General features: G+C 39.7%; 1 protein-coding gene and 1 long non-coding RNA gene across 2 annotated transcripts; one reads left to right on the top strand and one right to left on the bottom strand.

The window, feature by feature from the left end:
* Positions 1 to 243: 243 nt before the first annotated feature.
* On the bottom strand, positions 244 to 5,570 carry IRX2 (iroquois homeobox 2). The gene is made up of 5 exons (XM_063922815.1): positions 4,929 to 5,570; positions 2,973 to 3,378; positions 1,902 to 2,603; positions 1,397 to 1,464; positions 244 to 774 (listed from the first exon to the last, which is right to left on the bottom strand). Exons 1-4 carry the CDS (start codon positions 5,163 to 5,165, stop codon positions 1,421 to 1,423), a joined length of 1,389 nt encoding a protein of 462 aa, XP_063778885.1. The 5' UTR covers positions 5,166 to 5,570; the 3' UTR covers positions 244 to 774; positions 1,397 to 1,420.
* A 7,207-nt stretch (positions 5,571 to 12,777) lies between these two features.
* Positions 12,778 to 22,097, top strand: LOC134929102 (uncharacterized). The gene is made up of 3 exons (XR_010178286.1): positions 12,778 to 12,863; positions 19,446 to 19,499; positions 21,911 to 22,097. It is a non-coding gene; the product is annotated as an uncharacterized LOC134929102 (long non-coding RNA).
* Positions 22,098 to 23,452: the final 1,355 nt, after the last annotated feature.

The raw sequence follows: 23,452 nt of genomic DNA, 5'->3' as shown, positions 1-23,452 counted from the left end.
AATGCGTGTGTGTGTGTGCGCGAGCGCGCGCTCACAGGTAATAGTGAATACAGTACATTAATGTTGGTTTTGCACACTACCTGCTGTAATAGCATGACTAAAAACAAAGCCTTTTCATCAGACTAACCTGTGTTTATTTACAATTTTCGATATAACTTATTAAAGAATTCTTATTGACAATCAAGAGAAAGGAAAAAAAAGATCGTTCACTGTCATCTGTTTTCAAATAAAAACGAGGCAGGATTTATTTACAAAAAAGGTTTTAAATTTCATTGCAATACAACTTGCATAAATTACTAGAAGCATTTTTTTCATATCATTACAAAAATAAATATCAAATCTTTTTGTTTTGCTTTATCCCACATATTAAGTACTCCAGTTCATCAATCAGAAGCATTGTCTCTATTCTTGGATCTTTTAGTTAATAGATTTGTATTCTTCTTTCTGTCCATTCTTAACATTAAATTCTATCACACTTATAGAATATATATCGTGGCAATGAAGTGATCAAGATATCCTGAGAAAAAACAGATTCTTTGCAAAAAGTCACAATATACATTAGGGCAACTATACTATACCAATAATTTCACATATGTCCAAGGGACCTCTCCATTGCTGTTTAAAAAAAAAAAAAAAAAAAAGTCTGTAGATTAAATAGTGCTCTTTGTGTCTTCTTTTATACAGTGGCACAAGATGTTATCCGGATTTAGATACGTAATACTCGGGGAGAGATGATGGCTTGCTCCCTTTTTTCAAAGCAATTGTGACACCTACCTGTGAATCAAGGAAAAAACCATATCACTAAATATTTTTCGTTGCACAATACTACAATACTAATGATACAATAGTAATTATTCATCGTTTGTTCTAAACACGACTACAAACTATATTCTGTCACATATCATTCAAATATGTCGCTAGTGTCAGACATAAAAACACCTGAATGCATAAAATCGTGATTTACAATTCAGTGATTATTAGTTATCATTACAGCAGTACAGCGAAATATAAAATCATACATCGATTTACAGATAATCAGAAAAAAATGGATGTAAAGTGTTTTATAACAATAGTATACCACGGTTTCCAGAGTCAACAGAAATGTGTGTGTGTGTGTGTGTGTGTGTGTGTGTGTGTGTGTGTGTGTGTGTGTGTGTGTGTGTGTGTTAAATATCAAATGTGTTTATTTTGACAAGATACTAAAAAATCTAATTCATACAGTCCTAGTTTGAATTTAAGCCTGAAAAGTGACATTAAATAAAAAGACTGATTGAGATTCTAACCAGAGGGTTATGTAATCTAGCAAGTAATGGACGTTAAGGTCCCTGATTGGCTGTACAATAGGTCTTGGACCTATTCCCATATGATCGGGGCAATAGAGACTGTTTCCACTTACTTCCATGGCTGTCTGATTGCACATCTATAGGTATGGTTGTGCTCCTACTGTGCAGACTTCAGTGGGATCTGTCAAAATATAACCGTCAGTTAGTCACAGGACACAGCCAGCTAACTAGATTATATGTTTCAATCCTCCAATGGACTGAATTCACAGCCAGGAGGTTTAGGAGCTACATTAAATACTATGGTTTCAATTAACATAAATACTCTCATTTAGAACCCGAAACACAGCGTGACATGAGGCCAAATGCGTTACACATGGGGAGAATGCATCCATCCTACGTGGCGCAGTTATTATTTACAGTTCAATTCTGCAGTTAGTTTATGATTATTTATTTTCTGTGGTGCAAACACATCCACAGCGAACCGATAATTGCTGGCATAAATACATTACACGTTGACATCATTGCATTTTTAATTACAGCTGACGTCTAATGAAATATTGAATCCATCCAAAGTCGTTTAAGAAATATGGGACATGTCCTTTTCGTTAAGAAACCTACCTTTTTTAGATTCATAGCTAGATGACCTGTAGTGTTGATCTAACTGACTGCTGGGAGTCTTTATAGAGTCAGTAGTATGTTTGTGCAGAGAGTTACTGTTTAAAACCGCTTGACTTAGACTCTCATTGGAGGTCACTGATGTTGAGTTATATCTTAGGATTCCTTGGCTTTGGAGAGCATTGAAATTCCCATAGTTCGTATAGTTGCTATAAAAAGGTGACGTGTAGTATATATGCCTTCCCAAAATTGAAGATGAAGGATAAGCAGAGCTGTGAGATGCAGATGACGAGGTGGCAGAGGACACAGCTGACAACTGACAGCTCTGGCTCATGTTCTGATGTTTAATGTCTGATGTGGCTATTTCTGCAAGTGACCATAGTTTGGGTTTGCTAGCTGGTGTCTGAGAACTGGGAGAAATCCTATTGTCCAAAGTGGATTTGTTGGAGGTTCTGAGGCTGCCCTCATTTTGGTGATTAAGCACAGGTGCCTCTATGCCACTGAGAGGCGATGAAGTGACAGGCTTTGCAGGAACAATTCTGTCTTCCTCATCAATGTCTTCATCGTCGTCTTCATCCTCATATTTGCCCTTAGATTCAGTGCCTGACTCACAAAGATGGTCCCCAGCTCTACAAGGCAACTTCTCCCCATCAGATTCGGCAGAGCAAGAATGATCTGTCAGAGAGTCTACGTGCAAGCTAATGCCTGAAAAGTGAGAGAACACGGTTATACTAAACATTTATTTTTTTCCCCAAAATTCGCATAAATGAACAGGTGCATGCTACATATACATAATATGCATTATATATGGGTCTCGACTCTCGAGGCAAATATGGGAACTTCCCCACACGACGCATACACTTTTTTTGAATTTAATATATATGTCCAAAACGGCGTTATAAAAAGCAATGCACATTTTCCCAGCTAGATTTAGATATTTGACAAATAGCATAATGTTCTCCTAGTCAGTGGTTACTGGCATTAAGTTATGTCCAGCAGTTATTGTTGTGTTATGTGTGGACACGGCCTGTTGTAATGCACATAGAAAATCACATTGCTGGTTGCAGGACTCACCTTCATCCTCTGCTGATGTCTCATTGCTGTCTTGGATCTTATCAGCATGTACATCTTTGCCCCTTTCCCCATCTCCATCGTCTTCGTCCTCGTCCTCGCTTTTATTTCGAGGCGCCCAGGTCATCTTGTTCTCTTTCTTTAGTCTCCTCCTGGCGTTGGCAAACCAGGTGGAGACCTGGGTGAGGGTCATCTTGGTGATAATGGCCAGCATGATTTTCTCGCCCTTGGTGGGGTATGGGTTCTTTCTATGCTCCTGCAACCAGGCCTTCAACGTGGCTGTAGCGTCCCTAGTAGCATTTTTCCTATAAGCTGGGTCATTTAATTGGTACGGATAAGCTGGGCTGCCATATGGATGGTAGCTGATTGCTCCTGTCATACCAGTCGTGTGTGCATCATAAGGAGAGCCCTTTAGACAAACAGAAAATATATACCTTCAGTTCCTGATGACAAACATTGCAAACAATTTGTATATTTATTATGTTTGTTATGGAATTAATCCTTAATATAAATATATATCTATATCAATATCTCTGACTATCTAACTAGCTATCTATAGCAATGTTAAATAACTATCCATGCCATAAATAATTTCAATCCAATAATTTTTAACTAAAATTGTATTTTGATTAACCCTATTCCCTTGCTGAATCCTAACTACATCGCAGCTGCCAGAAGCCATTATGTTAAATGTAAGCACATCAGCCGTCATAGTGAGAGTACTTGTGTCTTGCTGTGTGTATTTTAAAAATAAAAGATAATTATACATATCGCCAGAAAATGAGACAGGCGTTCATTTTCTTTAATTTTTTTTAAAGTGTCTACACGCAAATCCCAAACTTTGCCATTAAAGAAACATCCTTAGACGAAAGTAGTTCTTTCATTTAAAGCTAGCAAATGTAACAATACCATCTCTGAACAATTCACTGATCTAAAGCATTGTAAATCCAGTTTGCAAATCAGAAGATATGCATGACTTCGGATTGTTTAAATGGCATGCAATTTGCATTCTAATTCGAACTTTAACGTTCAAATTGCCTTTATTTAACCCTGCATAATGTAGGAAAGTTGCAGCTTGGGTAAGTTTTACACAGACGAGATTTCTGTTCTCTTCTGTGATTACCTTCATGTATTTAGGTTTACTATTGTAGCAGTGCAAAGTAAAATAAGTCAGACTGGCTCCTCTTAGCAGGAAAGTGTACACTTACACAATAAGCTCATTAAAGTATCAAAAACAAAGCCCGAGAAAAGGAATCCTGCAATTAGTAAGACAGCATATTAATAGTTCACAGAGCAGTAAATATAGGGTAGGTATTCACACATCAGTTCGCAGATTCTTTAGCAAACTGCATTATCGCAAAACAAAATACGCAGAAAATCTCATTTAATTCTCCTCTCCCCCTCCCATATTAAAATAAAGTGGAACTGAAGATCAAATAATATGAAGGTTAAAAAAGAGCTTAAAACTATATTCAGTCCAAAACCAGACTAATAGATCATTAAACCATATGATGAGAGGCGCAAACATTAGACGTATAACTACTGTGATGCAAAACTGCGTACATTGAATATATAATATTGCTCATTGTGTGCTCGTATCTGTAACCGTGTGTATTGTGCCCACATTATTGTATTTTTAAAGTATAATCTTGATATAAGAGGAGATAAATATTTTGAACCACAGTTTAACATGGACATTTGTGGCATGGTGATAAGTTACACGAACACAATAAACAAAGTTAAATGTGTATCTTTATGTGTGTTATGTTAAACAAGGGGATTAGAAGTAACAGAATATGTGTGTGGGAGTGTGTGTGTGTGGGGGGGGGGGAGCAGTTGAAGTTCTGTGTGTTGTCATAAAAGTTATATATAAGTGGATAGATAGAGAAAGTATACGGAAAGTAGGTGTAACAGAGTGATAAGCAGCGTGTAAGTGCATAGGAACTATTCAGTCCTTACCATATAAGACGTGAATCCGGCCGGGTCGCTGGAGTACTGCAATGGGCTGCTGAAGCCTGTGGCCGCCTGGGCGCTGAAGGCAGCCGATCCCGGGTAAGGGCTGAAGGCGGAGCCGGACGAAGACCTGGCCAGCTCCTCGCTCCTGGGGGCGGCCAGCGCTGAGGCCCCATAAGCCGGGCAGGAATATAGAGCCAAGGAGCCAGGCGGCTGGTAGAGGTAACCCTGAGGATAAGACATTGCAGGTCTGAGTGAGAATCACCGGGACTGACTGACTTCTACAGAGGGATCAGGGTGAGAGAGGGAGGGGGCTCCTGCTCTTATGCTCCCTCAGCTGTGGCTTCTTGCAGCTCTCCTCACTCATGCAAGGAAATAAAAGTCTTCTTCCTCCACCCCTCCCCTCTGGTGAGCCCACCAGCCAGAGATCACTCTGTGATGTGTGTGATCATGTATAGGTATAAATCCAATCACAGGATGAATCATAGGAGTGAGTGTGATCGAGGGAAGAAGCAGATCATGGAGTGGAGGAGATGTAGAGCAGAGTGCTCTAGGTGATCAGGAAAGTGCTTGCTGCATATGGAGGAGCTCTTGCAGCCAGCCAGCTCCCCCAGCGCCTGTCAGCGTGTATTTTTTATTTTTTTTAACAAGGAGGAGGGTGTCGGTGGGGTGGAGGCACCAGACACTATGTAGAAAGGAGCTGCGAAGAAAAGGAGCGCCGGAGCTTTCTAAGGCACATTGGAGATCGGAGCTGTCTATCACCGCGGTGTCATTTGCATATCCGGAGTGTCCCGCCCCCTCCCCCTCCCCTACAGGAGATGGGAAAGCAGGAGGGGAGCAGGGCAGGCCTGTGTAATGTAAGTAATCCTCTCTCCATTAGCCAGTCAGCATTTGCAGTGAAGAAATCGCAGCTTCTACCAATTGCTACAAATACAATCTTACACACACGCCATATATATATATATATATATATATATATATATATATATATATATGTAATCGGGCAGAGAGCTATATATGTTTATAATGTTTCTTTGTTTCTTATATAATATTTCCCCAAAACTTTATGTTCTATTGTAAATAACTCATGTATCTCATACAGGTACACAGCATAACTACTTTGATATGAATGGTATACAAAACTGCCAAAATTTTAACTGTATGTTAGGTAAGAACGGAACAGCTAGCGCATAATTATACTAATCATTCTTCTGCCACCTTGTGTTCTCTCCCGGTGCTCTGTTAGGACATTTGAACATTGTCACCTCCGTACGTTTCATTTCTCCAAAGCAGATTAGTTGTAAGTAAAGCACAATCTCATTGACCCGTCCCCACTTCTGATATAGATGGACAGGTAAAGCTCAAAGCACATGGCTCTATCAGCAAATAACAAGAAACGATCAAGGAGGCATTTCAGTAATTGAACTAGACTATATTGACATGAAGTCAAATCATAGTGTGATGGATTTGATGCTCCTATCTACCTACAAACACATATATATGTATATGTGCATATACACACACACACACACACACACACACACACACACACACACACACGACACATGAACACATGAACGCTTCAGGAGACGACACACCGAGCGTATACCGTTGTAAAATGCATTTTCTTACATATCTTGAGATTTCTCTCCACAGAAAAAGATCTATGATGTGGCCTGTAGGAGGTGCACTTTTCCAAAATAAAATAAGTGTTGGTGGACTAATATATGAATCTCAAGGAAAATGATCCGACTGCTCAGGACAGTATGCACATGAAATAGTAATCTTAATACCCATTCCGCAGAAGGATGACCGTCTTCAGTCACCTGTCTATTTTTCATTATTGCTTAAAAAATCAAGATCAGATGTTTTAAGACAGTAATGCGTCTTCCCCTTCGCTATACACATTTATATTTAAGTGCTTCTACGCAAGAATCAATACAAGCCTATAGTATCTGAATAAAACATTCCTCTTTGTCTCAGAGTTTTAATCATATATTTCTCTTTAGCCTTAAAGCTTCAGACACTTGATTGAGACAGATAAATCAATTGCACAGAATTAGCATAGAGCGACCGTCACATTTACAGTGAGGGAGACTTTGGAAATTACACATCTTCTCTCCCTACTTATACAATAAGGCTGATTTGGCAGAACACTGAAGGCAAGTATATTCCAAAGCTCGGGTTAAATTCATTGTATTATATGTAATATATTTTGCTACATAGATGTATTTGTGTTACGTGTTTGGTGAGTTTACTTATAATGCAATGTAAAAATATTACTTATTTAAATACATTCACACAGTAACTGTATACTTTATGTAGCATAAATATGTAGTTACTATATATTTATGATTACTGTAACTGATTCAAATTCCTATATGTATTCCATTTGAATTTTAATACATTTTATTCAACTCATATAAATATAATGTACTTGATATTTGCCTCTTTAATATCTGCATGTCAAATTTTGCAAGAAATGATCTGCGAGTTTAATAAAAATAGGTCACAATATGTATCTTATGACTTATGTCTGAATAAATGCAAATGTCTTTAAAAACTGAATCTGGGTTGGAATATATTGCAAAGACTTGCATTACTTTGAAGTGGTGCAATTATTTTTTAGAGAAAAAATGTTTCTAGAACATGAATAAATATAGATTTTGTAAGTCTTTTGAGAAAATAATTAATGCACACTGCCAAATATTTCTTTATGTCTTTAAGTAAATAAATACAAAAAAGACGCTACAAATTTTTGGATATTTCTATGATGAATTTGCAATTGGAATATGTTGCTGGATTTTGCCTTCCGTTAAACTAGTTTGCTGTTCGTCAGTGATTAATTCTTACAGTGCAAACTTTTTTTTCTAAATTACATTGCAAGCCAGTGCCCTTTAAAATGTACTTATGCATTATTAACTATTATACACCAAACTGAGCTTTCTACAATAAAAACTACAAAGCACACATGGAATAAGCGCTATACAGTCATTTCTCGTTCACTGCCCTAAAACTTTAAAGATTTACTAAACTTTTCATTCAAAGATGGTTTTGGAAAAACTAATAAAATAATTATTTAACATTTTTGACACTACATACATATTTTAATCGCTTGCTAAGTGATCTCAAAATGGCATATAACCAAATCCTCGCGTTATGATAACTTACTTTACTTACTCAAAGCATTTATATACTAATATACACTGTTTCTAGATATCAGGTTGAACACTCAGTATATTAGCGAGTCATTTATCGTGCAATTGACAACTGTTAATAGTTTACTTAATAAACAAATTGGACAAACGATGTCATTGAGGCATACGTTTTATTAGCACTATTTATGACTTCACGTACGTTTCTTATAGTGTATCAATCATTTTCAGATGCGCCTTCTCCATCTGCGCAGCATTCGTTTTTCTGTTTGATGCATGAACAACTTAAATCCAAAGATACCGAGAAGCTTTTCTTTAAATGCCTGTAAACATTATAGTCCTCCTGCTCTGATTTCATCAGTGAAGTGTGATTGTTAATCGCTGAATCTTCATCCAGATATCACAACCTTCTGCATCAAAGAGAGGTTCATCATTAACACCACTGTCCGCTGTTAAATATCACCAAATGAGATAGCCGTGCTCTGTAAACATATACAATAATATTACTAATAAAGCAGACACAAAGCACTGATGTGTGATTAAATCAATGTTTGAAAGCCAATAGAAAAAACGTTTTTCGTTCTGTAGAGTATCCAGGTTCATACACAGTTTGTGTGGAAGAGGGCGCTGTAGTAGTGGGTTTAGCCCGTTTGCTGGCAGACTCTGCAGGATGTAAGCACCTTTTTCAGCATTTAATTTTGTAGCTGTTTTGAAGATAATGGCTATCAGCTCCTTCCTGTGGAGACGATCTGAAAATGATCACATTGGTTTTACATATAACTTAGATATTGGAATGTTTAAATATAAATATAGTTATCTTACTGTACGGATATCTATCTATCTATCTATCTATCTATCTATCTATCTATCTATCTATCTATCTATCTATCTATCTATCTATCTATCTATCCTTCCAAAATATAAATTTTTAGTATTTTATTTTCAGTTAATGAATCACAGTTTTTTTTAAATCACAGTTTTTTTTTTAATGTGGAGCACACTGCTGGTGGATTTTAAGTAACAGTATATAACATATATATAAAAAAGTATATAACATATATAAAAAAATGAAATAAGAAAATAAAATAGAATATCTACATCGTCTTTATCAATTTGATTGCAATTGCATTACACATGATCATGCAAAATAAATTAATAACATCAATGTAATATGAGTCACAGAAGTAAGTGCAATACTGACACTGTAAATGGAATATGGCTGGCCACATAAAAGTCACATGCATGGATGATTGGCATTTGTGACATTAATAGTATCTAGAGAAGATGAGCATTTGTGGTGTCACTGATTATTGGAGAAACACAAAGTGATACAGTGATGGTTTTCAATGTCAATAGACATTGACCACCTGGCACTGCATAATAAATTTGAAGAGGAGTTTAAATTGTTCTGACAATGCACTATACAATAAAGAAACAGTTACAGTACATCTACTAATATCTTATTTTGCTGTTGCTATGGTCTTGCTGTTTTAGTTATGAGTATTAGTTAAAAAATAATGACAAAAATCGATCTCTAAAATGATTTGAAGTCAAAAGTGATGTCTATGTAACCTTATACATGTAGAACCCAAAACAGCATCTACAACAATTTTGATCTCACTCACCATGTTAACTTTAGGTGTATAATCATGATTTTTATTAAGTGCATGTAACACCGTTAGACAAATAAAGTTATTACATATATTATTTTACTCCTCTTAAAAAAAACTAACATAAATATAATTGGTGTAGTTTATGGATAAATATAATAGATATTTAATGTGGAAAAGTTGGGAAGTAAATAATAAAGTAAAAAAAAAAATAAAAAAAAAATCCAGACAGCTGCTTGTATTGAGTTCTCTTTTCAGCAGTTTTGACACTAGGGTGCACCTGTTGCAAAGAAACTCCTCTAGAGACAGGCTGTTTCCTTTCCAGCACACATAAGCATCCAAGACTTGCAATGTTGCTTAAAGTGTGTGTAACCACTCTTCTTAATTAGAAAATAAAAGAAGATCAAAAGCAATACAGAAACTGCAGCATCAGCAATGAAGATTTTATTACATTTGTATAAAATGAATTTTAAACATTGATGTACTCATATTAGTTTTATTTCTGCTCCAGTATTGCAATCATTTCACTGAAGTAGCATTTCAATCAGACCTACAAAATTAATGAGAATAGGGGTGTATTTTGTTACATATTGTCATAATAAATTGGTGTAATTTTTTGTAGGTATCAAATTGGCATCATTCATTGACATGATATTGCATAATAATGTGATGATAAATAGAATCATAGTAGACATATCTGGTTGTATTAACTAATATGTTAGTCACAGAATACAGAGCACAGATGGTGGGGTTTAAAAAAACAACAACATGTAATATATGCCCATTTCATATATATATATATATATATATATATATATATATATTTAAGTTGCATAATTCAGTTGAAACTTTTCACCACTCTTAAATCTATAAGTTTACATTGTAGTTACAAAAAATAAATAAAAAAATGGCTTACGGGTATTTTTACATTAATTTAATGTAAATTTGAAAATCTCCCTTAATTTTTCAATTTGGAATGCAAATTTAACAGAACACGAATTGGTAAATATTTGCATTAGTAAATGTCCGATATCAGGCAGCATTAATTGCATTGCTTTACCAAATCGTTATCAAATAGACTCTCCGAGGTCAATGTAGTTGATTGAGCCTTTTATGTTACTTGCTTATTTTATGGTTAACTGTACTTGTAAGGTAATGCAGCTGTTATTTCAGGAGTGGATTAGATGCCCTGGCAGAAAGCAAAAAGATACAAGTGCAATCTGTGCCAACTTGAACATTGACTCGGTTGATACCACCCTAAAGCATGCACATGGATAGCAATCTGATTGCTTAATATATATATATACACATACATATATATATATATTATATATATATATATATATTTATATATATGTGATTAAGTCCAATTTAGTGTGTGAGACACAAATGACTAATGATCAATTAAGAGCATATATGACTGATCTAGTAATAAAATTGGTTGTACTACCTCCCAAATATTTACATGTCTTAAACTGTGAGAATGCATACAGTTTATGGGTGACAGAAGTAACTTCTACTTCAGTCTTCATATGAAATTTTACTATAGAATTGAGTATCTAGGCAATCACTAAAAAAACAAAAACAAAAAACCACCAAATGTCGATAAGTATTGATTCGAGCATTCACAGATAGCAATTACTAGGAGTGAAGAAAATATTTATATGTTTTGTAGAAGTTATTCTGATTGATGTAATCTAAACTTTGACATTATAAAATTGCTGTGTGCATGTAAACAATTAGATAAATGTGACCGTACTGGTCGATAAAAAAATCATTCACAGTGAGTCATATGAATTTGCTATTTTAAAGGACAGCTATTGCTAAAATGAAACACTAATATTATCTTAATTATATAAGGTATTTTTTTCAGTTCACTCACTGTCAATGCTTTTTATTTTTGGTAAGTCACCAGTACTATGAAATAAAACTTTTATATAGAATCTTCTTACTAAGCACTGTAAGCACAACAGGGTACTCACCTGTTGAAGGTCCTGTGGCTAGATACAGTAAGTGTCTCTCTGGTGTATAAAGTAACTAGAATGGACTAATCCGGTGGTTCTAGTTCAGGACAGTAGTGTTAAAATATATCAGTGATGTCGGTTTTGGGGGAAAAGAAGATGCCAGTACTCACTGCCATTAAGTAAAATCAGAAAAAAAATACTGGTCATTGTTAAACATAGCAATAGGAACAGTTTAGTAATACAAGTTTGATAAAAACAAAACAAAAACAAAACACCTACACTCACAACAAAGGTGGCTTCAGAATTCCGACAAGAAATGTCACAGAAATGTGACAACATTCTAATGCTAGACAATCTGTGAGTATTGATGTTTGTACTACACCGTGATGATTGCATTCTTTACTTTTGATCCATTACACAATCACAACATTCACAATATATATTATTTTTGTTATAATAAAGCTATAAGTTTTCTCATTTTGAGTTAGGCATGGGAATTTGGGAGAACTGATAACGTGCAGATCTAAAATAATGACATATCTACTGTAGGAAGCTAACTATATATGCAGTGAAAATGAATGTCTTTGGCTTTGCAGAAGTTACAGCAGGATCCATGGATTACTGTTTTTACTGACTCCTATTCTATGGCTTTCTGTACTATAAAATGATATAAAGACAAATGGAAAGGCCGGTTTTCTTGGTTCACAGTGACATATTGTGATTTTAATATGGAAAAAAAAGCAGCATGAACTGACACTAAATGACTAGTGTACAATTTATGAGCTGCAAATCACTGCTACATGAGTGGCACATAGACATGGGCAAATTTACAGTTATTTGTGGTTTGTGAGCCAGAATCTATGTGTATGACCACAAACATAATTACACCCCTAATCATAACAGAAGTACATATCCCTTACAGCATTTACAGAATATTACCCCCACTTCCTGCTTCCTATTTTCACTGCGGTCAGGTTGGACAGCAAGGCCCTGTGAGCCATTTCTCCCCCAGCAGTTCTGTAGCTCTGCTCTAGACCTCCATGTGACATGTGGAGCTCTGGCATTTTCATTGCTATAAAGATCTTTTGGATTTCATTTATAAAGCAGATACGTTTTTACAGTGGGAAGAATCCAGATCCTCCTGAGATTGAATGTATCACTTAGGATTTTTTTTTCCCTGGAAGCAGAAGGCCTTTAACCCCCTTCAAACAGGTAAGTGTGGCTGGCAAGGAAGGCTGACTCTGTGAAATGTGGTTAGCAGTGTGTGAAATGTGTAATTTTTTGTTATGCATGTGCGTGTGTGTGTGTGTAATGAGGAATGTGTGAAAATTAGATGTGCTTGCAATATAAGTGCATTGTACAGTAGGTACAATGTACAATTTACAGCTTAGTGCAATGTGGTTTACAATCTAGTCTCTGCAATTTGGTTAGTAATGGCACACCTGCACAATACAAATTACAATAGAGTTTATTTAAACCTCACAACAATGGCACATGTACAAAACAGCTGACACTTTGGTTTATAGCATACAGTTTGTGAGATCTGTGTAATGTGCCTCATTTGTATTAACATTAGGACACAATGAAAGGGTATTCTTATACTAAAGGTTTGTAGATATAGTCCCAGAGACGAAAGCAGGATTTGTGTGTGTGTGTGTGTGTGTGTGTGTGTGTGTGTGTGTCATAGAATGTATACATATACATATACATAGACACACACACACACACACACACACACACACACACACACACACACACAACACATACACGCATATATAGAACACATACACATATACACACAGACAAACATACAGGTACACTTTTGGTGCCAGAGGGAAGAGGGTGCAAGCAGCAGGAGATCGTTGATTGGGCTAGGAAGGGTCACACTCACTTTTCATAATTAGACGCCACCCCACTTCATAATGCCATGACTTGTGGGTCAGCAGGGAAGGGTCCGGAGACAATATGACACAACTCTATGAGAATCACATCATTTGGCTCCGCTCCCTCCCCACAGACCTGCTAATGGTAGCATATAGTCATGAGCGAGTGGGGCTCCAATACCAGGCTATGGGACTGAGGCGGAGAGGCTGGGTAAAAAAAAAAAAAAAATTGGTCCATTTTTGGAGTACCCAGAAACACCCCTCTATGGGCAAAATGGTTTTGGTCCATTAGAAGGGTTACTGAGTACTGTTTCCATTGTGGAGTGTGCTAATCTTACCCCTCATTCCAGTGACAATATAGTCCTCACTGGTGGCTACCATTTTGGTAAACAGTATGCAAAGAATAACTTACTGGTGACTTTTTTTTCAAGATATCTCCAATCTAGCAGCTACTATAGTGAAATTGTTCCAAAACTTTTTTGAATCACTGAATCCTAGAGCATCATCATTTCTTTCACACAGCCCTAAGCCAAATGTTTATTTTCCAGAAACTCAGCAAAACTTATAAAATTAAGTAAATTTTGTTTACCTGTCATTCTTATCGTGTGTACACACAGTGAGATCCTTGCTATGCTCGATTTTCACTTTGCGATTTCCCCTGAACTCCCCGGAGCCCAGCACCACTGATTTTGACTAACTTTTCTTGAGATATGGACTATGTGTGCTTACGAGTTTGGCTTATGTGAGATTTTGGCTTATGTGAGATATAATTGAGATGAACTAGATCAGTGATGGCTAACCTTGACACTCCAGCTGTTGTTGAACTACATATCCCAGCATGCCCTGCTACAGTTTTGTTATTTGACCATGCTAAAACTGATGCAGGGCATGCTGGGATGTGCAATCACTGAAGTAGATAGTACACTGATCTAGCAAGGATTGACTTGCCTGCACAGTCTGTCTTTTCTTGCGATACCGACCTGGTGGGACCGCGCATCGGGATCAAATCGGGATTGCAAGTGGCATAACACCTTGCGATTTGCACTAACTTTTCTTGCGATTTTGACTATATAGCCAAAATCGAAAGAAAAAATCTCACCGTGTGTACACACTATTAGAGTCAGTTATATGGTGTTTCATTGCACTTCTCATTGTCCACATAGTTTATGATTGGCAGCCACCAGCACTGGTCTTGCCTATCACACTGATCAAAAATAATTTTACTTGATGCTGGCACATTAATCAGTTGCACCCCTGCAAGTGCCTTGTGGCATCACAGAGTGCCACAGTGCCTAGTTTGGGACCACTGAGTTAGTGTATTGCAGGACCTACAAGCTAGTAACTAGTGTATGTGGGTTCCAATGTATAGACAGACAATGTCTAGGTCAACAATCATTAGGTCATCCTCATACGGTTGGCATGCATTAGGTTGACACTGAAAATAGGCCTGCAGCTCGCTCGCCATGCAATGGGATGCCACTAATTGGGGTTCCCTGTGCTCTGGAGGTGAAAATGACACAAAAAAATAAATAAATTCTGCATCAACCTTTTTTTGTGTTGACCATTTCCTGTGTCGACCTTTACATGTGTCAACCTTTCGTACCTGTTGACTTTTTCCTGTTTCGACCTTTGTTCGTGTTTACCTAACACATGACAAGTTATTTTTGTGGGAGTGGACACTGGTTGACACCTAGCAATGAGGTTAAATAATGTATAGTACCAGCATACTGTGAATAAATGAAGTATGGCAATGCAAGAGACAGTCTTCTTAAACTTAGATCAGAGTAATAAAATAATTGGATTTGCCAGTGGTACTTTCCAGAGTAATACAAAATGCAATGCCGAGACCAGAGACAGAGTACTCTTTTCTATGGGGCACTCTTATAAACCAGTTAAATATGAACTTTTATCAAAGGACTCACAGAAGACAAACATACAGAAAACACATAAAATATGGATTATTATTATTATTATTATTATTATTATTATCCTTTACTTATATAGCACCACAAGGGATCCGCAGCACCCATTACACAGTACATAATGAAATGAGCAAACAAGAAAAAAGCACTTACAGCTCAAGACAATATAGGACAGGTATGGAAAACCAGGGGTTAAGTGCCATCAAAAGGAGTATGAAGTATAAGTGTAAGTAAGAAAAGGAAAGGCACATTAGGAAAGTAGGCCCTGCTCTTGTGAGCTTACAATCTAAAAAGTGAAGGGCTGATAGACCGGGGCGACACAGAAGGGGTAGACAGTGAGCATAGACAAGAGGGTTAGGAGGAGAGTTGGATGGGTTTGGTGAAGAAGTGGGTCTTGGGAGCCCGTTTGAAGTTTTGTAGAGGTGGAGAGCCAGATGGTAAGAGGTAGAGAATTCCAGATATAGGGAGCAGCACATGCAAAATCTTGTAGTAAGAGTGGGATGAGGTAATCCGTTGGCAGGACAGACGGAGTGCATCAGCAGAGCGAAGAGGATGGGTGGGAATGTAAAGCGAGATAAGGTCAGAAATGTAAGAGGGAAAAGTGTGGTTGAGGGCTTTGTAGGTGAGTATGAGAAGCATGAATTGGATTCTAAATGGGAAGGGTAGCCAGTGGATGTCCTGCAAGAGAGGGGATCTGGATGTAGTATGTTTGGTGAGGAAGATGAGATGGGCAGCAGCATTGAGGATAGATTGGAGTGGAGAGAGGCATTTTTCAGGGAGGCCAGATTGGAGGATATTACAGTAGTCCAATCTGGAAATGGCCAATGAGTGGATGAGGGTCTTAGTAGCGTCCTGGGTGAGAAAGGGTCTGATCCTAGAGATGTTTTTGAGATGGAAATGGCAGGTTTTTAAGAGGTACTGGATGTGTGGTTTTGAAGGAGAGGGAGGAGTCAAGGATTACTCCAAGACAGCACACTTGGGGGCTAGAAGAGATAGTAGTGCCATCAATGGATAATACATTTGTGGGAGGTGAGTTTATTCGGGAGGGAGGGAAGATGATCAGCTCAGTCTTAGACATGTTAAGTTTAAGAAAGCACTGGGACATTCAGGAAGAGATAGTAGAGAGACAGTTGGATATATGAGTGAGGAAAGCAGGGAAGATATCAGGGGAGGACAAGTAGATTTGAGTATCATCAGCGTAGAGACAATATTGTAAGTCAAAAGAGCTAATGAGCTTACCTAATCAATATGTGTAGAGAGAGAAAAAAAGATGCCCAAGAACAGAACCTTGGGGGACACCTACTGGTAGAGGAAGTGGGGGGGAGGTGGAATCATGAGAAGAGACAGAGAAGGAATGGTTAGAAAGGTAGGAGGACAGCCAGGTAAGAGCAGAATCACGCAGAACAAGGGAGTAAAGGATTTGCAGGAGGAGAGGGTGGTCCACAGTGTCAAAAGCAGCAGAGAGGTCAAGGAGAAAAGGCAGAGAGTAGTGGCCCTTGGATTTAGCAGCAAGAAGGTCATTGCAGACTTTGATGAGGGCAGTTTAAGTAGAGTGCAGAGGATGGAAACCAGACTGGAAAGGGTCAAGCAGGGAGTGGAAGAAAAGAAAGACAGTGAGGTGGTTGTAGACAATACGTTCAAGGAGTTTGGAGGCAAAAAGGAGGAGAGAGATGGGTCGGTAGTTGGAAAGAGTGGTAGGCTCAAGGGTAGGTTTTTTAAGAATAGGGGAGAAAAGTGCTTGCTTGAAGGCAGAGGGGACAGTGCCTGATAAGAGTGAGATATTGAGTAGGTGGGCAAGATGGGAACAGGCAGAAGAAGAGAGGATGCGGAGCAGGCAGGAGGGAATAGGGTTAAGGGGTGGGGGTAGAGAGAAAGACCAGATGAAAACCAAGACTTCCTCTCAGGGAAGAAATATGTCAGGGTTGGTAGGAGGGAAGGAGGGAAGGGGGGCAGGGAACAGAGGAGGGGGCTTGTTCAGGTTCTGGTGGGATGTTATGTCCTGATGAATAGAGTCAATTTTGGATATGAAGTAGGTAGCAAAGTCAAGAGCAGAAATGAAGAGGGGAGTTGAGGTGGGGGTGAGCAGAGGAGTGAGTTGACAGTGGAAAAGGGGTTTGAGGGTTGTGAAGAGATGAGGTTTTTGAAGTATGATTGTTTAGAGGGAAAAGGCAGCAAAGTAGGATGAGAGCATAAATTTGTAGTGGAGGAAGTCGGCCTTAGAGCGTGATTTCCTCCACTAACACTCAGCGGTACATGAGCATTTTTGCAGATATCTGGTGCATTTGGTGTGCCAGGGTTGAGGTGTCGATCTGCAAGGGTGAATAGTGGTCGGTGGGGTGACAGAGTCAAGAACAGAAGTATGGGATGCATTGTATAGGAAAGTAGCTTGCTCAGGGCAGGAGAGAGAGAGAGAGAATAGGAGAGAGGAGTGAGTCAAACAGGGAGGATAGGGAAGTGGTATCAGTAGCCTCAATGTTACGCTTAGTGATGGTAGTCAAAGGAGTTAGATATGTAGAAGCAGAGAGAGATAGGTTAAAAGTGAGCAGGTGATGGTCAGAGAGGGAAAACAGGGAGTTTGAGAAATCAGAAAGATCACAGCTGTGAGTGAAGACCAGATTAAAGTGAAGAGGTGAGGTTAAGAAGTTTAGAGGCAGGTGATTTTGTGGGCTTATCGATAGGGATGCGGAAATTACCTAGGATAAGGGAGGGAATGTTAGAAGAGAGGAAGTGAGAAAGCCAGGAGTCAAAGTTGTCAAGGAATTTGGAGGGCATGCCAGGGGGGGCGGTAAATGACAGCTACTCAAAGATGAATAGGTTAAAAGAAGCATATAGCATGGACCTCAAATGTAGAGAATGTAAGGGATTGTTCTGGGTGTATGAGTTGGTGTGAGTAGCTAGAGGGTAATATGAGCCCAACACCACAACACCGTGGCGACCCCCAGGTCGGGGTGTGTGTGAGAACATGATACCGCCAGCAGAAAGAGCAGCAGAAGAAACTGTGTCAGAGGGTTTAATACAGATTTCAGTGATGGCTAGAAGATGCAGGGAATTGGAGATGAAAAGGTCATGAGTGGGGACCAGTTTAATACAGACAGATCTGGCATTCTGGAGATCACAGGAGAGAGGGAGAGAGTCAGAAGGAGTGATGTGAATGAGATTATCAGAGTTGCACTAGCAAAGATGTGAGATGGATTTAGAAGACAGTGATATAGAGGGTGTAGTGAGGGTGCTGGCTCCTGAGCTAGGAAGGGACACTGCAGCAGTTGAGCATGGATGGAGTAAAGTGTGGTACAGAGGGAGATGAGGGGAGGAAAGGAGAGGAGGGAGGGAACAGGGCTGAATGGTGAAGGACTGGGCCCAAGGTAGGGTAAAGGTTAAAGACAGTGGGGTGACAGGGGAGGAGTGGGAAAAAAGCATTGAGGTGGATGGGAGACAGTAGGGGAGAGAGGAGGAGATGTAGGAGACTAGGGGAGAAGAATAGAGGTGGGAGCAGGGGACAAAGAAAAGGATACCGTAGACAAGGAGTGCTGGGAGTGGGCGGGTGGGAAACATCCATTTCTCTCTCAGCAGCGGGTGATGGCGGACGGCGCAGTGTGACCTGTGACTGTACGTCATGCTGCTTGAGGGAGCTGGGAGTAGGGAGCCGGGCAGTGTCTGAGCATCCTGAGGACGCTCAATGCTGATCCCTCAATCCCCGGGATTGGAGCTTTTTTGGCCTAAATCCCTGGATCCCGCCGATCCCGGGATTGGCCTCCCTAATGAATACTGCAAATAAACATACAAGTACTGTAACTGAAGGGTAATTGTAAAGTTGTAGATGCATCAATAACATGGAAATACAGTGCTCATTGTCCAGGTTACACGGACAGGAGTTGTTTGGTGTGGTGAGAAGGTGAATTCACAATTGTGTCAATGAAGAGCTATGTCATCCTGATTATGAATAAAAACTTGATCTAACAAATGTTAATTTCTACAAATGTGTTGTTTAGTGTTCACAGAGTGACAGTTGGAGGAAGATAAATATGTACATACCATTGATATTGGTAAGTAGGTCATCTGTTGCTGCATGTGTTGTTAGATGTTTTCTTTCTGTTTTTGTCCAGTTTAAGTCCAAGCAAAGGCAGACTTTGATATTTAATGATTTCTCTTCACCCTTTGAGCCTACACCCTTCGAGTCCTGCACCCTCGATCAATCAGCCAGGCTAATCAATCAGCCAACTATATTCTAATATGAACTAATACAAACATGTGTAAGATATAGGTTCACTGATTAAAATCTCACTCATTGCTCAACACCCACTGGTGGGCTATAAAATCTAAAACAAACCAATACTGATAAGGGAGAAGGCCATCACAAATTACCCAAATAGCTAACAATTAAACAGGCTAAAGTCTGCTAATATTAATTACTCCACTTTACCTAAGCAATACAGACAGAGCTATGTAATAGTATCCTAGTTCACTGTGCAGTTGGTGAGAGTTGTAGTAATTGTTCTCTTTATATAAACAATACAGGAAGAGCTATGCAATAGTATCCTAGTTCACAGTGCAGGTTGTGAAATTGTAGTAATTTTTCTGTTTACCTAAGCAATACAGACAGAGCTATGCATTAGTATCCTAGTTCACTGTGCAGCTGGTGAGATTTGTAGTAATAGTTCTGTTTACCTAAGCAATACAGGGCCTAATTCAGACCTGATTACTGCAGTGCATTTTTGCGCAGCATCCGATCAGGTCTGAACTGCGCATGAGCCGGCGCCACAGTGCGCTGGCACATGACAGACAGCCGACGGCTGTCTCAGCCCTGCGATCACCTCTGCCTGATTGACAGGCAGAGGCAGTCACTGGGTGGGAGGTTGCGGCCGGCTGCATTTGGCTGCCATTTTACATGCGTGGCCTGGGCAACGCAGGTGTGCCCGTACCGTGTGTGTGTGTGTGTGGGGGGGGGGGGGGGGGGCGTGGTGGCTGCATGTTGTCACATGCAGCCACTGCGACCCAGACAGCGATGAGTAGCTCCCTGCCAGCATGCAGGAGCTGCACTGGTATGGAGCTACTCTTCAAGTACAAAAGCATCGCTGCTGTTCGATGCTTTTGTACTTGTGCGGCAGGGTAGGGCCTGACATGCGGGACAGACTCTGTTTTCCTAAGCAATGCAGATAGAGCTATGCAATAGTATCCTAGTTCACTGTACAGCTGGTGAGATTTGTAGTAATTGTTCTGTTTACCTAAGCAATACAGACGGAGCTATGCAATAGTATCCGAGTTCACTGTGCAGCTAGTGAGAGTTGTAGTAATTGTTCTGTTGACCTGTAGGTGAGAGAATAAGATGTTAGGGTAAGACTGCAGTCCTTTGCCTACTCTATTTTCATCCAGGCTAAGTCAGGCTTTAATAGCCAGTCTCCTCTGACATGCACATTTCAGTACGGGCGGCTTTGTCAAGGAGGACTACTTGACAAAGCCACCCGTCATGAAACATGGATGTTGGAGGAGGCAATTACAGCCATAGCAGGGACTTGGAATACCACTACAAGCATCCCTCCTGCAAGTGTGGCAGTATGTTCGGGTACGGCATACTGTTAAGAATCTGGCCACCGGTATGCCGAATCCCCTGATTAAACTATAGTCGTAGAAAGAAAAATATTGGGAACCGCACAAGTCCTTGATCTGATAAATAGTAGCCTCTGAAAAACTGAATTATCCCTGAATTGCTTCTAGATATAGCAACTTAAACTATAGTCGCCAAGCACCAACACCGCCGCCAAACATAGCTGCCGCCGATCACCAGCACCATTTTTCGGACTGCTGGGAGTGTGACTGTGATGTATTCATGCTCCCATGGCTGGTGCACATAGGACCTCATGCTCAGCCAGTAAGTTCCTAGCTGCGGAACTTACTTTCAACCAGGCTGCTGCTTACTCATTACTCATAGAGAAGACTGCTTGGGGGAGTTGTCATGTTGGAGATGTTTCCCAACTTAGCAAAAGTTTGCAGATTGTAGTGTGGACAGATTGTCACACCACCAGCGCAAGTCAATATCCAAGACCCCATTTTGCTATTCTTCATACTGTTCACATAGCTTGCCTGTGTCTGATTCTCTCTTTGTCAGTGTTTCTAAATCATGTATATATGACCTGTTAATTATTCCCTACCTAGTTAGTCTGCCATGTCTATGGAGTCAGTCTTTCTTCCTTCTGCTTCATGTATCTGTCAAGTTAGAGGTCTTCCTTTATTTTATTAGGACTAGATTGAACTTTCCTGCCCATTGTACATGAGGTACAATGAATTTGCGAAAGTTATTTATCTGTGGATTTTTTATGTTGTTACCCAACTTATTATTTAACCATGTTTTGGCCTATGCCTTTCTTTACCTAACCTTGAAATTAGTCTTGACCTTTGTGTACGTCAATTCTTTCAGCCAAGCCTTTTACTTTTTGCAACCTGTCTTGACCTTGTTTAGATATCTCGCAATCAGAAGTTCTTTAAGCCAAGTCTGCCCTTTTTGGTCTAGTGTCTCTGACTGGATATAGTCAGGATGCTGAGAGTCAGGATGATGGCACCAGAATCCCAACATGCATCCAAAATGCCGATGCTGGAAGTCTGACATTAGCCAAAACGCAGATGCTGGAATCCCAACACCCGGCATCCCAATCGTAAGTATGCGCCCCACTGTAGTGTTAGCCATTGGGGGGGAGGGAGGGGAGGTTTGGTTTAGGCACCCACTAGGGATGGTTAGTGTTAGGCTGCGGGGAGCGGTGGTAAGGTTTAAGCATCCCATGGTAGGGTTAGGGTTAGGCTGCAGGGAAGGGAGGCTTAGGTATAGGCTGTGGGGAGGGGGGGGGTAGTTAGGTTCAGGGGGGTAGTTAGGTTCAGGCAGCACTGGGAAGGGAGTGTTAGAGTTAGGGGGAAGGGTAAGTATACTTACCTACCCCCTGTCAGGATTCTCTCCATTGGGATGCTGGATCAGATCCTCTTTCTGCTAAGACATTAGTATGAAGGCTCATACACACTAGACAAGAAAGAGAAAGGTCTCACTCAGTGGGTCTGAGTGAAATCTTTCACAATCTTGTCCAGTGTGTACACTAAATGTCGTTACTAGAGATGTGCACTGGAAATTTTCGGGTTTTGTGTTTTGGTTTTGGATTCGGTTCCGCAGCCGTGTTTTGGATTTGGATGCGTTTTGGCAAAACCTCCCTGAAAATTTTTTGTCGGATTCGGGTGTGTTTTGGATTAGGCTGTTTTTAAAAAAAAAAACACCCTCAAAGACAGCTTAAATCATATAATTTGGGGGTAATTTAGATCCCATAGTATTATTAACCTCAATAACCATAATTTCCACACATTTCCAGTCTATTCTGAACACCTCACACTTCACAATATTATTTTTAGTCCTAAAATTTGCACCAAGGTCGCTGGATGACTAAGCTAAGCGACCCAAGTGGCCGGCACAAACACCTGGCCCATCTAGGAGTGGCACTGCAGTGTCAGACAAGATGGCACTTAAAAAAATTAGCCCCAAACAGCACATGATGCAAAGATAAATAAAAAAAAAAAGAGGTGCAAGAAGGAATTGTCATTGGGCCCCCCCACCCACCCTTATGTTTTATAAACAGGACATGCACACTTTAACAAACCCATCATTTCAGCCACAGGGTCTGCCACACGACTGTGGCTGAAATGACTGGTTGGTTTGGGTCGCCACCAAAAATGAAGCAATCAATCTCTCCTTGCACAAACTGGCTCTACAGAGGCAAGATGTCCACCTCCTCCTCATCGTCCAATTCATCACCCCTTTCACTGTGTACATCCCCCTCCTCACCGAGTATTAATTCGTTACCACTGGAATCCACCATCTCAGGTCCCTGTGTACTTTCTGGAGGCAATTGCTGGTGAATATCTCCACGGAGGACTTGATTATAATTCATTTTGATGAACATCATCTTCTCCACATTTTGTGGAAGTAACCTCGTACGCCGATCGCTGACAAGGTGACCGGCTGCAC

Source organism: Pseudophryne corroboree, chromosome 5, assembly GCF_028390025.1.
Source record: "Pseudophryne corroboree isolate aPseCor3 chromosome 5, aPseCor3.hap2, whole genome shotgun sequence".
Taxonomy (NCBI): Eukaryota; Metazoa; Chordata; class Amphibia; order Anura; family Myobatrachidae; genus Pseudophryne; species Pseudophryne corroboree.
The sequence above is the reverse complement of the archived record's forward strand: the minus strand, read 5'-3'. Positions and strand labels throughout refer to the sequence as shown.

Bases quoted from the DNA above. Each gene is read 5' to 3' on its own strand.
- IRX2 (XM_063922815.1), bottom strand. From the start codon at position 5,165: ATGTCTTATCCTCAGGGTTACCTCTACCAGCCGCCTGGCTCCTTGGCT. The intron at 3,379-4,928 runs GTAAGGACTGAA...GTTTGTCTAAAG, and splicing joins CCGGATTCACGTCTTATATG to GGCTCTCCTTATGATGCACA. The intron at 2,604-2,972 runs GTGAGTCCTGCA...CTCACTTTTCAG, and splicing joins GACATCAGCAGAGGATGAAG to GCATTAGCTTGCACGTAGAC.